We start from the raw sequence: 15,560 nt of genomic DNA, 5'->3' as shown, positions 1-15,560 counted from the left end.
CACCAGCACGGAGACCCCAACCCCCACCCCGACCACCACCAGCACGGAGACCCCGACCCCCACCCCGACCACCACCAGCGCGGAGACCCCGACCCCGGCCTCGACCACCACCACCACCAGCACAGAGACCCCAACACCCGCCTCGACCACCACCACCACCAGCACGGAGACCCCGATGCCAGCCTCGACCACCACCACCACCAGCACGGAGACCCCGATCCCGGCCTCGACCACCACCACCACCAGCACAGAGACCCCAACCCCCGCCTCGACCACCACCAGCACAGAGACCCCGACCCCGGCCTCGACCACCACCACCACCAGCACGGAGACCCCGACCCCGACCTCCACCACCACGACCACCAGCACGGAGACCCTGACCCCAGCCTCCACCACCACCACCACCAGCACGGAGACCCCGACCCCCACCCCGACCACCACCAGCACGGAGACCCCGACCCCGGCCTCGACCACCACCACCACCAGCACAGAGACCCCAACCCCCGCCTCGACCACCACCACCACCAGCACGGAGACCCCGATCCCGGCCTCGACCACCACGACCACCAGCACAGAGACCCCAACCCCCGCCTCGACCACCACCAGCACAGAGACCCCAATCCCGGCCTCGACCACCACCACCACCAGCACGGGGACCCCGACCCCGACCTCCACCCCGACCACCACCAGCAAGGAGACGCCGACCCCGGCCTCGACCACCACCACCACCAGCACGAAGACCCCGACCCCGGCCTCGACCACCACCACCACCAGCACGGAGACCCCGACCCCCACCCCGACCACCACCAGCACGGAGACCCCGACCCCGGCCTCCACCACCACCACCACCACCAGCACGGGGACCCCGACCTCCACCCTGACCACCACCAGCACGGAGACCCCGACCCCGGCCTCCACCACCACGACCACCAGCACGGAGACCCTGACCCCAGCCTCCACCACCACCACCACCAGCACGGAGACCTCGACCCCGGCCTCGACCACCACCACCACCAGCACGGAGACCCTGACCCCGGCCTCCACCACCACCACCACCAGCACGGAGACCGCGACCTCCACCCCAACCACCACCAGCACGGAGACCCCGACCTCCACTCTGACCACCACCAGCACGGAGACCCCGACCCCGGCCTCCACCACCACCACCACCAGCACGGGGACCCCGGCCTCCACCCCGACCACCACCAGCACGGAGACCCCAACCGCCACCCCGACCACCACCAGCACGGAGACCCCGACCCCCACCCCGACCACCACCAGCACGGAGACCCCGACCCCGGCCTCCACCACCACCACCACCAGCACGGGGACCCCGGCCTCCACCCCGACCACCACCAGCACGGAGACCCCAACTGCCACCCCGACCACCATCAGCACGGAGACCCCGACCCCGGCCTCCACCCCGACCACCACCAGCACGGAGACCCCAACTGCCACCCCGACCACCACCAGCACGGAGACCCCAACCACCACCCTGACCACCACCAGCACGGAGACCCCGACCTCCACTCTGACCACCACCAGCACGGAGACCCCGACCCCGGCCTCCACCCCGACCACCACCAGCACGGAGACCCCGACCCCCACCCCGACCACCACCAGCACGGAGACCCCGACCCCGGCCTCCACCACCACCACCACCAGCACGGAGACCGCGACCTCCACCCCGACCACCACCAGCACGGAGACCCCGACCCCAGCCTCCACCACCACCACCACCAGCACGGAGACCCCAACCACCACTCCGACCACCACCAGCACGGAGACCCCGACCCCGGCCTCCACCACCACCACCACCACCAGCACAGAGACTCCGACCCCGGCCTCGACCACCACCACCACCAGCACGGAGACCCCGACCCCCACCCCGACCACCACCAGCACGGAGACACCGACCCCCACCCCGACCACCACCACCACCAGCACAGAGACCTCGACCCCCACCCCGACCCCGGCCTCAACTACCACCACCACCGGCACGGAGACCCCCTCCACACCCACACCCACGACTGTGTCAGCGACGTCCACAGAAACGCTCACACCGCCAGGACGCCCGTCATCCACTCCGCACAGGCCACCGACCACGAGTGCCACGACCTCCAGTGTGCACCCCCCCACGCTGACCCCAATCTCCTCCCCCAGCATTGTTGAAACTACAGGTTCCATCACCAGCACAGCCATGGAATACTGTTGCGTTTTGAATGACACATACTTTGCCCCAGGTACCCAGGCTTGTCACTTCTGACTGTTAGGCGCCAGAGGCGGGTGGGTTCTGGTCTCCTGTCACCAGTGGTAAGGGGTTAGGCCGAAGTCCCCACCGGGAGCCGGCTGGACGGCCGTCCCTGTGGTCTGCCCCTCTTGGCTGTCGCCGTGAGTCAGGGACACGGTCGAGGTGGGCTTCCCTCCAGTGGCCCTGTCGGCACCTGTTTGTATGCTCTGGGAGCCAGCCCTGCGTGGCTAGTGTAGGTCTGGTCTCTGTCCCCTGGCAGGTGAAACGGTGTATAACGGCACGCATGGGGACACCTGCTATTACGTGAACTGCTCGCTGTCCTGCACCTTGGAGTTCTTCAACTGGTCGTGTCCGTCCACACCCTCCCCAACGCCCACCCCTTCCTCGCCAACGCCGGCCTCAACACCCAAACCACCCACGTCCATGGCATCGAGCACTCTGGCCACCACCAAGCGCTCTGGGTGCCTAGACTTTGATCCTCCCAGAGAGGTCAGTGGGCTGCGGGCCGCTTGTGGTCCCCTTGGCTCTGCGCACACATGCCCACCTGGGAGGACAGGGATGTCTGCCGGTCACCCGCGACGCCCTGTCCTCCGAGCGGCCTTTTGGGGGCAGGGTCGGCCGAGCGCCCACCTTCTGGGCCACGCCTCCCCTGCCGGGCGAGGAGGAGGAGGAGGAGGCTTGGCCGGTGGTGAGGCCGGGGCGGCTGCCTCCTGCACTGGGCGGTCCCCAGGCTCCAGGGGAGGGCTCAGGGCCACCCCTGTGCAGGCTGGGGCTCCAGGGTGGTCCCCGCTGACGCTGCGCCTTCCCCGCCTTAGGAGAACGAGACGTGGTGGCTGTGTAACTGCACCATGGCCATCTGCAAATACGACAACATAGTGGAGTTAGTGCAGGTGAAGTGCAACCCCCCACCCATGCCCACCTGCTCCAACGACCTCCCGCCCGTGCGCGTCATGGACCCTGATGGCTGCTGCTGGCACTGGGAGTGCGACTGTGAGTTGGCCCAGGCCGCGGGACCCTCCCCTCCTTCCCCCTTCTGCGGGGGTGGGGCTGCAGGCCCTCAGGGCTTCTCGTGCCTCCTGCTGGTTCCCCCTCTGGGGCAGGGGGTCCAGGCAGGGGAGGGGCGTGCCTGCTGGAGCCACCTCCACCACCGAGGCTGCTCCCCGCCACCCCCCCCCCACCCCCGGGGTGGGTGGGGCAGGGCTGGACTTCGAACCCGGACCCTCTGGCTCCCAAGCCAGGCTCTGTCCCACCGCACGGGCTTGGACGCCCCTCGCGCTCCAGGAACCAGCATTTCTGGGACCCCCTGGATTCCTGCTTTGTCTTCTCACTGTTCCTGGGCTCCCGCCGGCTCCTGTCTCTGTCCCAGCCGCTCCCCCCGTCTGGGGCTTGGTGTGGCTCACGGGAGCTCTGTCCGCAGGCTACTGCACAGGCTGGGGGGACCCGCACTACGTCACCTTCGACGGGCTTTACTACAGCTACCAGGGCAACTGCACGTATGTGCTGGTGGAGGAGATCCGCCCCACGGTAGACGGCTTCGGCGTCTACATCGACAACTACCACTGTGATGTCAACGACCGGGTGTCCTGCCCCCGCACGCTCATCGTGCGCCACGAGACCCAGGAGGTGCTGATCAAGACGGTGCAGATGGCCCCCATAAAAGTGCAGGTGCGCTGGCCAGGTGGCGGGACACTGCGGCGGGGGTGGGGGTGGGGGAGGGTGCCGGTTCCCTCGCTCGGCAGGGGGCTGGGCTGTTCTCGCGGGACCAGGGACCTTGACCTCCCGCACGCCCCCTGGCTGCAGTCCTCTTGCACACACTCGCGTGGAGTTGCTGGTTCCGGGGGCCTGGGGAGCCTCACCCCTCGGCACAGGGGGACTCTCGGGACAGCGTCCTTGTGATCTCACCCCGGGGATCTGCCGGGACCAGTCTGGCCCGGAGCAGTGGAAAGGAAGTGGGAAAGGGACCAGGGCAAGGGGCAGGGGGACGGGGGGCAGGGGACAGGCAGGGGTCCCCACACTGGACGCACAGTCCTGACAACAGGTAGGGCTGGGGCGACCCCAGATGCTCTGTCAAGACGCAGCTTGCCCCGACTCGCCCCTGTGAGACACGCGCGGCGGCCGGGGCAGGGCCCCGGGGGAGGGGCCACCACGTCGGCCCCGAGGGGACGTCCTGACCGCGGGTGTGCCGGCCGCAGGTGCAGGTCAACGGGCAGGCCGTGGCGCTGCCCTACGGGAAGTATGGGCTGCAGGTGTCCCTGTCGGGCATCAACTACGTGGTGAACATCTCCAGGCTGGGCGCCCTCATCTCCTACAACGGCCTGTCCTTCTCCATCAGGCTGCCCCACCACCGGTTTGGCAACAACACCAAGGGCCAGTGTGGTGAGCCCCTCAGCCCCTGCGGGCTCCCTGCGGCTCCCGGGCCCGCCCCCGGGGGGGGGGGGTTGGGGGTTGGCTGGGGCCGAGGCCGGTGTGACGGCCGGCCAGCCAGGGGCTGGCTCCCTGGCTCTTCGGCTGGGGCCCCGGGGCCGTCATGCCGGGTGGGCCCCTGTGGGACCGAGCCGGCCGGAGTCTCGTCCGCTCTGCGCCCTCAGCCCTGGCCTGGCGGTCGCCGGGGCCCCGGGGCCGGGCCGGGGCTGTCTGCTGTGCGGCGTGGCTCTGGTGCTGGCTCAGCGTGGGCCTCCCTCCCGACGCAGGCACTTGTACCAACAACACCGCCGACGACTGCGTGTTGCCCAGCGGAGAGGTCGTTTCCAACTGTGAGGTCGCGGCCGACCAGTGGGTGGTGAACGACCCCTCCAAGCCACACTGTCCCCACGTCGGCGTCACCACCAAGCCCCCGGCTAGCACGCCGTCAGCGGGCAGCTCCACGCCCAAGGACTGTGCTTCCCCTCTCTGCGACCTCATCAAAGACAGGTACCCCCCAGGCCTGGCTGCCGCCGGTCACCCGCCGGGGGCAGGGGCTCAGGGAGCGGCCAGGCGTACAGGGAGAGCCAGGCCAGACCGCGGGGTGGGAAGAAGGGCAGGCTTGAGGGGCTGGGGCCTCGCCCCCAGTCTGCAAAGGGGGGCCGGACGCGGAGCACGTCTGGGGTGTCAAAGTGAGGTCAGGGCGCCACGGGCGGGTGCCGGGCCTCGGACGGCCCGGGGCTGGGGCTTCCGACGTCTCCGGGGCTGAGCCGTGTGGCGAGACGTCCCTGTGCCTTGGCGGGGTCGACCGCGCCGGGGGCCCTAGGGAGAGAGGCTGAGCCGGGACCGAGCTGGCGTGCAGGGCTGATGTCAGGGAGGCAGACCTGGGCTGAGACGGAGAGGAGCTGGCATCCACGGGGAGCGAGTGCCTGTTCCCAGAGGTGTGCGGGCCGAGGCTGCGTGGCCCCCCTGCCACGGCTGCTGGAGGGGGTCCCGGCACCCGGCAGCCTCCGCCTCCGGGAGGCGGGCGCACAGCACCTCGCCCTCGGGCTGCAGAGCCGACCCCCCCTTCCCAGGGCGGCCCTTTGCTCTCCTGCCACGGGCAGCCCACAGGCGCCTGTTGGGTGGGTGCAGGCTGAGCCAGGCTCCAGCAGGGCAGCAGGGTGGAGGTGCTGGGCTGGTGGGGAGCATGAGGGGGGCGGGGAGGGCCGGCCGGAGCGTGACCCCCGTGTCCTTCCTCACAGCCTGTTCGCCCAGTGCCACGCCGTGGCACCCCCCCAGCACTACTACGACGCCTGCGTGTTCGACAGCTGCTTCGTGCCCGGCTCGGGCCTGGAGTGCGCCAGCCTGCAGACCTACGCGACCCTCTGTGCCCAGAAGGGTGTCTGTATCGACTGGCGGAACCACACCAACGGAGCCTGCTGTGCGTGCCCGCCTGCCCCTGCCCCGGACCCGTGGTCCCGCGGGCCGGTGGGGTCTCTGGCTACGGCCTGTAGCCACGCCTGTGGGAGGCCAGGCGTCCAGGGAGAGCCGGGCAGGACCGTGGGGTGGGAAGAAGGGCAGGCTTGAGGGGCTGGGGGCCTGGGCTGCCGCCGGGCTCGCCAAACACAGCTCGTCACCTGCCTCCCTTCTCAGGACGGCACGGGGCGCCGAGGTGGGCGACGCCGGGCAGCCGCTCACCCCCGCCGGGGGCAGGAATGTCACTCGCCAGTCCCCCCCCTCCCCCCCCCCCCCCCGGCTCCGGCTTCTCTGATTCCTGTCCCCTTCCTGCAGTGCTGACGTGTCCGCCTCACAGGGAGTACCGGGCCTGTGGTCCTCCAGAGGAACCCACCTGCAAGTCTGGGTTAGTTGCTGGAAGACGCACGGGGGCGGCGGGCCTCCAGCCGGAGCACAGACCCACCTCATGATGCCCTCTCATCCCCAGATCCTTCGAGAGGAACAACAGCATCCTGGTGGAGGGCTGCTTCTGTCCCGAGGGCACCATGAACTACGCCCCGGGATTCGATGCCTGTGTGGACATGTGTGGTACGCTGCCTGCCCACATTGCCTCCGTGAAGCCCGCCCTGATCCCGTGGCACCGGGACTCTGCTAACACGATTTGTTTCCTCTCCCTTCCTAGGCTGTATGGGACCTGACAATGTGCCTAGAAAGGTAGGCTTTTCCTCTTGGTGCCACGGTAGGATTCACCCATAAGCCCTGAACTTTGGGGACCAGGGTGGGTGGCAAGAAGAAGCCAGGAGTCTCAGACCCTGAGTCATGTCATTTACATCCCGGAGGGCTGAGCCAGCAGGGTCATCCGGACACCCACACCCAGTCACTTACCCACCCATGCATCTCCCTCCCTCTCTCCCTCCCACCTTCCACCCCTCCATCCATCCACCCACCCATCCATCCTCCCATCCGTGCACTCACCCAACTCTCCATCCATCTGTCCAACTCTCCACCCATCCATCCATCCGTCCGTCCATCCGTCCATCCGTCCATCCGTCCATCCATCCATCCACCCACCCATCCATCTGTCCGTCTATCCATCCATCTGTCCTCCTGTCCGTCCATCCATCCTCCTGTCTGTCCATCCGTCCACCCATCCATCCATCCAACCACCCACCTGTCCGTCGATCCATCCATCCATCCATCTATCCATCCATCTGTCCATCCATCTGTCCTCCTGTCCGTCCATCCGTCCTTCTGTCCATCCATCCGTCCTCCTGTCCGTCCATCCATCCATCCATCTGTCCGTCCGTCTGTCCATCCATCCATCCATCCATCCATCTGTCCATCTGTCCATCCATCTGTCTGTCAAACTCTCCACCCATCCATCCATCCGTCCGTCTGTCCGTCCATCCATCCATCCACCCATCCATCCATCCAACTGTCCATCCGTCTGTCCTCCTGTCTGTCCATCCATCCTCCTGTCCGTCCATCCGTCCATCCATCCATCCATCCATCCACCCATCTGTCCGTCCATCTGTCCATCCATCCATCCACTCACTGGCCCATGTGTCCATCCACACCTTCATGCCACCCACCCATGGGCCATCTGAAGCTCTATCTAAACCTGAGATGACATCCTGGCCACAGTGTTGTCCTGTCTCCTACACATGGTTGATGCCTTAGCTCTAGTCTGCGAGCCCCATACACGTGTCATGTGTTTCCCGTGTGCCAGCAAGTGCCAGGAGCAGGTCACGGCTGTGATGTCAGTGACCTGCCCCCACGTGCTGGGAGGTGGGGAGGGCACAGGTGTCCTATGGGACCTGAGTGGGACGCGAGGTGTGGTGCCCTCATCCGGCCGACTGTGGATGTGCTGCGGTGTGGCCCTGGCAGGGGGTCTTGGGTGCCAGCCCGCCTCACCCAAGTGGCACCTGTGACCCCCCTGCCCACCCACTTCCTGCCTGCAGTTTGGGGAACACTTTGAGTTCGACTGCAAGAGCTGTGTCTGCCTGGAGGGCGGGAGCGGCATTTCCTGCCTGCCCAAGACGTGCAGCCAGGAGCCGCCCCAGTGCACGGAGGAGGGCACCTACCCGCTCACAGAGGTCAACCCCGCCGACACCTGCTGCAACATCACGTCCTGCAGTAAGGCCACCCCCGGGATGGTGCGGGGTGCTGGGGGCCCAGGAGTCGCCCGGCAGCCCCCGACGGTGTTTTCACCTCCTCACTGAGCTGGGGAGCCGCTCACTTGGGGGCCTTTGGGGCATGTCCACCTGAGCACGGGTGTCGGAGGAGGCCGGTGCCCGCAGCCCCCTCTTTCCCCTTGTCTCCCCCCTCCCCCCAGAGTGCAACACCAGCCTGTGCCCGGCGACGCCGTCCAAGTGCCCACTGGGATTTGAAGTGAAGAGTGAGATCACACCCGGGAAGTGCTGCCCCACCTACACCTGTGGTTAGTGGGGGCCGGGGGGTGGGGCTGAGACCCCCGTGGGGTCACCTGCGTGGCGGCCACACTCCCCCTGGGCTCAGTGTCCGTGCTGTCCCTGGGGGTGGGACTGACCGTGGGGTCACCCCGCATGGTGGTCACACTCCCCCTGGGCCCAGATGTCCACTCTGTCCAGCCCGACCCGCGTCCCCGTTCTCTTCCTCCCAGTGCCCAAGGGTGTGTGCGTTCACCAGAATGCTGAGTACCAGGTGAGCGTGGGCAGGGTGCCGGGCAGGGTGCCCGCTCTGGGGCCTCCATGGTGGGCGGTAGCCCCGCCTCACGTGCTCCTCTCTGTGCCCTCAGCCGGGGTCGCCAGTTTACTCCTCCAAGTGCCAGGACTGCGTGTGCACCAACCGCAGGAACAGCAGCACCGAGCTCAACGTCATCTCCTGCACCCACGTGCTCTGTGACAACTCCTGCAGCCCCGTAAGCCTCCCCCCGCCCCCCCGGAGGCCACGGGCCATCCCGCGGCCACCTCCGTGGCTCCCTTCCTCCCCGCACCAACCCAGCCGTGTGCGTCCCGCAGGGCTTTGAGCTGGTGGAGGCCCCCGGGGAGTGCTGTGGTAAGTGTGAGCAGACCCACTGCATCATCAAGAGGCCCGGCAAGGAACCCATCATCCTAAAGGTGAGCGAGGGGCCTGCTCCCATCCCCACCCAGGAGGGGCCGGCCCGCAGCCACGGGCAAGGCCTGGGATGCCTCCCGCCGCCCCAGCAGGGTCTTCCCAGGGCCGGGCATGGCTGTTCCAGTGTCCTGGGGTGGCCGTGACCGCAGACTAGGGCTGGAAACACCAGGAGTGACCGAGTCTTTTCGTCTGGAGCCGGAGTCCAGGCTGGAGGTGTCGCAGGGCCGCGGTCCCTTCAAGGGCTCTGGCGGAGCCTTCCTGCCTCTTTGGCTTCTGGGGCTCCAGACGGCCCCGGGGTTGTGGCCGTGTCCCTCCACTTTCTGGCTCACCTTCCTGTGGCCCCGCCTGTCTCTTATAAGTATACTCGTTGTTGGATTTAGAACCACCCGTGTAATCTGGGATGGTCTCATCTCAGCGTCTTTAACCTAATCTCACCTCTCGGCACTCTTTCTCCAGATAAGGTCGTATCTGCAGGTGCAGGGGTCAGGATGTGGACGTGTCTGGGGGCTCTAGGCTGGTGGCTGTGGGCCTGCAGGCTGGACCTTCTGTCCGACAGGAGCTGCACTTGGCTGGGTGGTTGGAAACCTGCAGGGCGTTTCTTGTCTATCTTCCGGGTGGGCCCCCTGTGGGTCTCACCAGGCTGTCTTGTGCCCTGCAGCCCGGGGACATAAAGCACGACCCCAAGAATAACTGCACATTCTTCAGCTGCGTGAAGATTCACAACCAGCTCATCTCTTCGGTCTCCAACATCACCTGCCCCGACTTTGACCCCAGCATCTGCCTCCCGGTGAGTGGGGGTCCTTTCTTCGGGACCTGCCCTTTCCCACCCTGAGGCAGGACGGGGCTGCTCATGGCTGGGGGGTGGTCTGGGGGTCCCAGGCTCGTTCTCCTTCCTTCCAGGGTTCCATCACTCTCATGCCCAATGGTTGCTGCAAGAAATGTGAGTACAGCCTGGCGGGCAGGCATCTCTGGGGCACACGGCGCGGCAGGGGAGCTCCCTCTGGGACCCTGGGGCGGGGGTGAAGGAGGCACAGGGGATGATGTCCCGGGACTCCCGTCCCCTTCTGTGCCGCTCTCAGCCAGATGTTAAATTGGGGGGCAGCAGCTGGGGGCCCTGCTCGCTGTGGGGTGGCCGGGGCTGGGGCACTCGAGGAGGGAGAGGAGGCCGTGAGGGAGAACCTGCGGGCCCCCCGGGGTGTGGAGACCCCACCCCCCAGCCCAGAGCCTCCAACCCCCCTCCTGGCAGGCATCCCTCGCAACGAGACCAGGACCTTCTGTTCCGCCATCCCCGTTACCCGGGAAATTTCTTTCGCCGGCTGCACCAACAAAGTCAGGATGAACTACTGCTCTGGGTCCTGCGGGACCTTCTCCCTGTGAGTCCCAGGCCCCGGGCAGGGGTGGGGGAGGGGCTCCTTGCCCTAGTGGGGGTGGCTCCTCACTCTGGCCGGCCGCCCGCCCGCAGGTACTCGGCCGAGGCCCAGGCCCTGGACCACAGGTGCTCCTGCTGTAAGGAAGAACGGACCAGCCAGCGGGAGGTGGTGCTGCACTGTCCCCAGGGCGGCTCTCGGAGCCACACCTACACCCACATCGAGAGCTGCCGGTGCCAGGACACCGTCTGCGAGCTCCCGCCGGCCCCGCGCCGCGTCCCTGGCCGCTCCCGGCGCTCCAGCCCCGGGGGCCTGCGCCCAGGAGGCGCTTGAACAGGGTCGTGCCACCCAGCTCGCCCCCACCGCCCTCCGCACCCCCCACCCCTCCTGCTGACCCCCTGAGCTTCCTCACCTCCTGAGCCGGCTTCCTCTCTGCAGATATTTATTTTCTGAGTCTTTGTTCAATTCTTCGCTTTCCACAATAAACTTGGGCAGACGCTGTGCCGGTGTGTGTGGTCGGTGCTGGGCGTCCGGACGGCTGCCGTGCACGGCCCCGGGTCTCGCTGCTTCCTGTGGGGCGAGCGGACCGAGAAGGTCCAGAGAGGGGCCCGGTCCGCACGCTCTGCGCACGGGGCGCAGGGGGGCCCGCGCACACTTGCCTGCCTGGCTGTGGCAAGCTTCCTGTGCCAAGTGCGGCCCCCAGCGACCTCTGTCCCTCGAGCCGCCTCCAGAAAGCCCTGTCCCGCCCTGTCCTGCCCTCAGCGTGGCCAAAGCCCTTTCTGGGCCATCGTAGTCCAGGAAGACTTCCACCCCTGACTTTGCGCAACAGGGGGCCCGACAGCCCAGGGCGCCGGGTGTGTGCGTGTGTCTGCGGACGTGGCTTGGGTGTGAACGTGCCACGTGCACACGTGTTTGCGTGTATGTGTTTGGAGCGTGCTTCATCCTGGGTGTCTGCACTGGCAAAGCTGAAGGTCCTGGGCCGGGGTCAGGGGCGCACACCAGCCCGTGGGTCAGAAGGTGACCTTCCGGGCCTCTGCCACTTGCGGAGTTCCGGTCGGTTCTGTGGACCCAGGCGGGCGGCCGGTGCCGTGTGTGCGCACCTCCACGTGTCCACCTGCCTGCGCATGTCTGGGGAGCTGTTCTGTGAGCTGAGCCGCCAAAATGGGGGTTTTAGGGAAGGGTCTCCTCCAGGCCTTTGATGACCGAGAGTGCAAACTGGCGGCCTCCCGCTGGGCGGCCGTGGAGACCGCTGGACCAGAGCCGGAGCGCCCAAGGTTGGGTGACGAGCCAGGTTCTGTTCTCCTGAGGCAGCAGACCCCCGGCCTGACCAGGTGTTGAGGGGGTGGGAGCCCTGGGTCCTAGGGCCGAGGACCCCCGAGTGTAGCCATTTGGCTTGTGAGCACCCCTGGAAACCTAAGGGGAGGTGCCGATGTCCCCGGGGCCCACATCTCGTCCTCCCTGTGATTCTCTGCCACACGTTACACCTGACTGAATGGAGGGTCTCAGGGAGGGCGGATACCTGCCCCAGGCTCCGCAGTGCTGAGGCCAGTGAGGGTTTGCTCCAGGAGGCACCCAGAACCCCAATTTCTCTGCATTCCCTGCCCCCCGAGGAGCTGGGCTGAGGGCTCAGCCCTCCCTCACCTGCCCCCACCTGACACCAGGGAAGGCTTGATGGCCGATCAGGTTGTGTCAGCACATCAGCGTCACCCTGGCACCTGGGGGTCTTTCCAGTGGCCCCCTGGCCTGGGAGGGCCCCAGAGGCCCCTGTACAGCCCCCTTGGTGACCTCAGGGGTCCACATTGTCCCTGGCCAAGACCTGTGGACTTCCTGGGTGGTCAGTTGGCCTGGGTTGGACTTGGAGTCACCAAGTGGCCTCCTAGGACAGAAGGTTTGCTGGGGGGACAGGGGCTCCCCGCCTCTGCTGTGCGGCCAAGTGGGGTCCTGGGTGCTTCAGGACCAGCCCTTCTGCAAGACGGTCAATGTGCCGACCCGATGGCCCTCACCTGTTCCAGGGCCCCCTCCCAGGGCCACGGGGGCTTGGAGCTCCAGAAATTTTCTAGCGGGCTGTGTGTTTCATCGACGTGGTGCAGAGCCCCTGGCCCACCCTGCTGCGTCTGGCTGTGCCCGGCTGGCCGGCAGCCCCAGCACAGGCCGGACCCAGGCAGAACGAGAATGGGAAGGTGCTCGTGGCCCTCGTCTGGTCAGGAAGAGGGGTCAGCCTTGGGCCGGCGTCCCATCTACCTCCCGGCTCCGCGGCTGTGCGATGGGGACACAAGGGGGGGGCCGCGGTGGGCCGGGGTGCAGCTGGGCCCTGCTCACTTTTCTAGGCTGCGCCCCCAGGTCCCCAAATTAAGCAGAACAGGCAGGGTTTTCTCTGTTTGACACATGGTGGTTTCCATGAGGATCTGTTTGGAAAGAGGTTTCTGGCTTAAAAATGGTTTGGTGACCGTTGGCAGATGGTCGCTAAGACTGCTGCCCGCCCCCAGCAGAGGAAGCAGTGGGCGCTCCCCGGGCCCCCGCCCCAACCGTCTGGAGGAATGGGCAAATGGCCCACACGCACCCCTGCACCAGCACCCCCCGACCCGGAGGCTGTTGGGGGTTCACTTCCCTTCTTACAGCCCTTGTCCCACTATTTAGATGAGGGCTCTGCTAGGGACACCCGTGCAGTGGGCCGCACCCCTGCCCTTCTGCCCAGGGAGCGACCGCCTTGGCTGTGCCCCTCCCTGCCCCTCCCACCTCTCCCTTCCCTGGCACACCCTTCCCAGCCCCCAGTCTCCACCCACGTGCTCTGGTCTGAGCACAGCCCACCTGTGAGGGAAGGGGACTTGTCCCACAGGTGAGGGAAGGGGGGCGGGGGGGCGGGGGGACGGGGGCGGGCCCCACGCAAATCCCATTGCATAGCCAGCTCTTTCCTCTTCCTCTTCTGGCTCGAGACCCTGAGCTGCGTTGTCCGGGGGCTCCGCGGGGATGCGGGACCTGGGACGGGGACAGGCCTGGAATGAAGTGCCAGCCACCCAGGGCCCGACGGGGCACCCAGAGGCGGTGGCTCGTGCTTGGCCACCACAAGTGGTGCTTGGCACTGGCCCACCTTGTCTTTCCACGCGGCGTGTGCCCTGCGGTTCTGCCCCACCCGGTTCTGGGGTGCCGCTGCCCCCCGAGTGTCCGCGTCAGTGGCCCCTCACGCTCTCATGCTGGTCCCTGTGGGCCTGGCGTGGCCGCCGGGGGTCAGTTCAGGCCCCAGCTCTGCCGGCAGGCTCCGTGTGCAGAGGGCCTGGGGTGCCCTCACTTCTCTGTGGGACCATGATGGTGACAAGGGATGGATGGTGACCACAGGCCTCCCAGAGGCCACGCTCGTTTGTCACCCCAGGGGAGGGGGGAGAGTCAGGGCCCCCCTGCACCCAGAGAGGGAAGGGGCCTCGGAGTCTCCCTGCTGTGACATCAGGTCCGGTCCGGACCGCGGTGTTACTCCTTCTGGGCTCTGCTGGGCGCCACAGGTTAGGGGAGCCCAGGCCCCACTGTCTGGCCCTAATCATGGGGCCTCAGGGGAACCCCCAGAAGAGAGCCTTCCACCAGTGGCTTTGGGAAGGCAGGGACTGAGGGGGGCTGATCCCGTCTCCGGGGACCCTGTTCCCCCACAGCAGCCTCCTCACCTCCCTTCCTAGGGGAAGCGTTGGTCAGTGTCTGGAATCAGAAGTGAGTCCCCCGTCCCTGCAGTGAGATATTCGTCTGCGGTGAAGGTGAGCTCACACTGGTGCGTGAGGCCCGAGTGAGTCGCGAACGCGTGCTGAGGGCTGCACGCGTTCATGCATAAAAGGCTGCGGGATTCAATCCCTGCCGCCGAGCTCCGGAAACGGCCAGACGAGGCAACGGACAGCAGAGCGGTGGTGCCCTGCCCCGTGCCTGGGGAGGGGGACTGGCCGGGGGGTGGCTCACGACTGCCGACACCCGCCAGCCTTCACCAGGCCGGACGCTCGAGACGACGTCGTTACTGAGGGTAAACAGCACTTTGGTAAAAACCGCGGCTTCTGACACTTGCCTCGAACAGCCCTTACTACCGGTTTGCGGCCTGGGCTGGCTCGTCACGCGGCTGCCGCCGCTGGGGGTCCGCGGGGCTGGCTTCTGCTGGAGGAGGGGGGGGTCGCTGACGCCCCCTGCACGCATCCTGTTCTGTTCACACGGTGCCGCGTGGTCTCCCAGAGCGACCAGAGGGCGGGCCCCGTGCACACGCGAGTCCCGTGGCGTCCCCTGTGTCACATCTGCTGCCGTTCCAGTGGCCACAGGCCACGTGCACGGCCAAGGCCAGACGAGCAAGGACAGGCCACAGGGGTTGGAACAACTGGGGGCTTGGGTGCTTCATGTCACACAGACTACCCCGGACGGTAGGAAAGGTGGGAGGCTCTCACTGGGTCAGCGTGACACCAGATCACTGAAGAGCGGCCCCAGGTGAGGACACCAAGCCAACACGCAGGCAGGCACCTGTGGGACGCATCAGTGCAGCGGGCCGCGAGCAGAAATGAGAGGCCGCGAGGGGCGTGCGTTTTCTCCGCTGCGGACGCCTCTTTCCACGCGGAGCCTGTCCCTTAGCTCTGGCCTCTGCTGCCCACCACGCACTCTGGCCCAGGGAGAGTGCTGGGACTGGAAAAAGAGGGTGCGGGCATCCCACCTCCTCTCCCCGTCCTCTGCTCCTCCACGGAGGGGAGCTGGTCCAGGCCCAGGGCCGCCAGCGACCGGAAGGTTGTCTGTCTAATTCCAGGGGGAAACATACCCACAAGCACAGTCCATGACGCAGCCTATGAGTTTATAATTCGCAAAATTAGGCACGGACCTGCACCCGCCAAGCCCTTGCTTATTTTCAATTGGTTCCAGCACTCAGGTCGGGGGGGGGGGCTGTGTACGAACCCTGCCCCCCACCCCCCCCCCCCCCCCAGCCCAACAATCCTAAACAAGCCGGGCTTTCCCAGGAATCCAAGGATAACTCAGCAAGGGAGACTACCAACAGTGCGTCAGCC

General features: G+C 67.0%; 1 protein-coding gene across 1 annotated transcript in view; it reads left to right on the top strand.

The window, feature by feature from the left end:
• Positions 1–11,052, top strand: part of MUC2 (mucin 2, oligomeric mucus/gel-forming) — a 28,744-nt gene extending 17,692 nt beyond the window's left edge. The window contains exons 32-53 of the mRNA XM_043582341.1: positions 38–1,414; positions 1,655–1,778; positions 1,825–1,865; positions 1,952–2,243; positions 2,511–2,740; positions 3,067–3,241; positions 3,669–3,916; positions 4,444–4,627; positions 4,942–5,161; positions 5,896–6,074; positions 6,425–6,494; positions 6,576–6,676; positions 6,771–6,802; positions 8,050–8,224; positions 8,424–8,528; positions 8,730–8,770; positions 8,865–8,987; positions 9,088–9,186; positions 9,843–9,971; positions 10,085–10,124; positions 10,431–10,557; positions 10,647–11,052. Of these exons, the coding sequence (XP_043438276.1) occupies positions 38–1,414; positions 1,655–1,778; positions 1,825–1,865; positions 1,952–2,243; positions 2,511–2,740; positions 3,067–3,241; positions 3,669–3,916; positions 4,444–4,627; positions 4,942–5,161; positions 5,896–6,074; positions 6,425–6,494; positions 6,576–6,676; positions 6,771–6,802; positions 8,050–8,224; positions 8,424–8,528; positions 8,730–8,770; positions 8,865–8,987; positions 9,088–9,186; positions 9,843–9,971; positions 10,085–10,124; positions 10,431–10,557; positions 10,647–10,884 (4,350 nt within the window). The 3' untranslated portion in view covers positions 10,885–11,052. The remainder of the gene's footprint in view (positions 1–37; positions 1,415–1,654; positions 1,779–1,824; positions 1,866–1,951; positions 2,244–2,510; positions 2,741–3,066; positions 3,242–3,668; positions 3,917–4,443; positions 4,628–4,941; positions 5,162–5,895; positions 6,075–6,424; positions 6,495–6,575; positions 6,677–6,770; positions 6,803–8,049; positions 8,225–8,423; positions 8,529–8,729; positions 8,771–8,864; positions 8,988–9,087; positions 9,187–9,842; positions 9,972–10,084; positions 10,125–10,430; positions 10,558–10,646) is intronic.
• Positions 11,053–15,560: the final 4,508 nt, after the last annotated feature.

This window comes from Prionailurus bengalensis, chromosome D1 (genome assembly GCF_016509475.1).
Source record: "Prionailurus bengalensis isolate Pbe53 chromosome D1, Fcat_Pben_1.1_paternal_pri, whole genome shotgun sequence".
NCBI lineage: Eukaryota > Metazoa > Chordata > Mammalia > Carnivora > Felidae > Prionailurus > Prionailurus bengalensis.
This window is presented reverse-complemented; position numbering and strand designations above follow the sequence as displayed.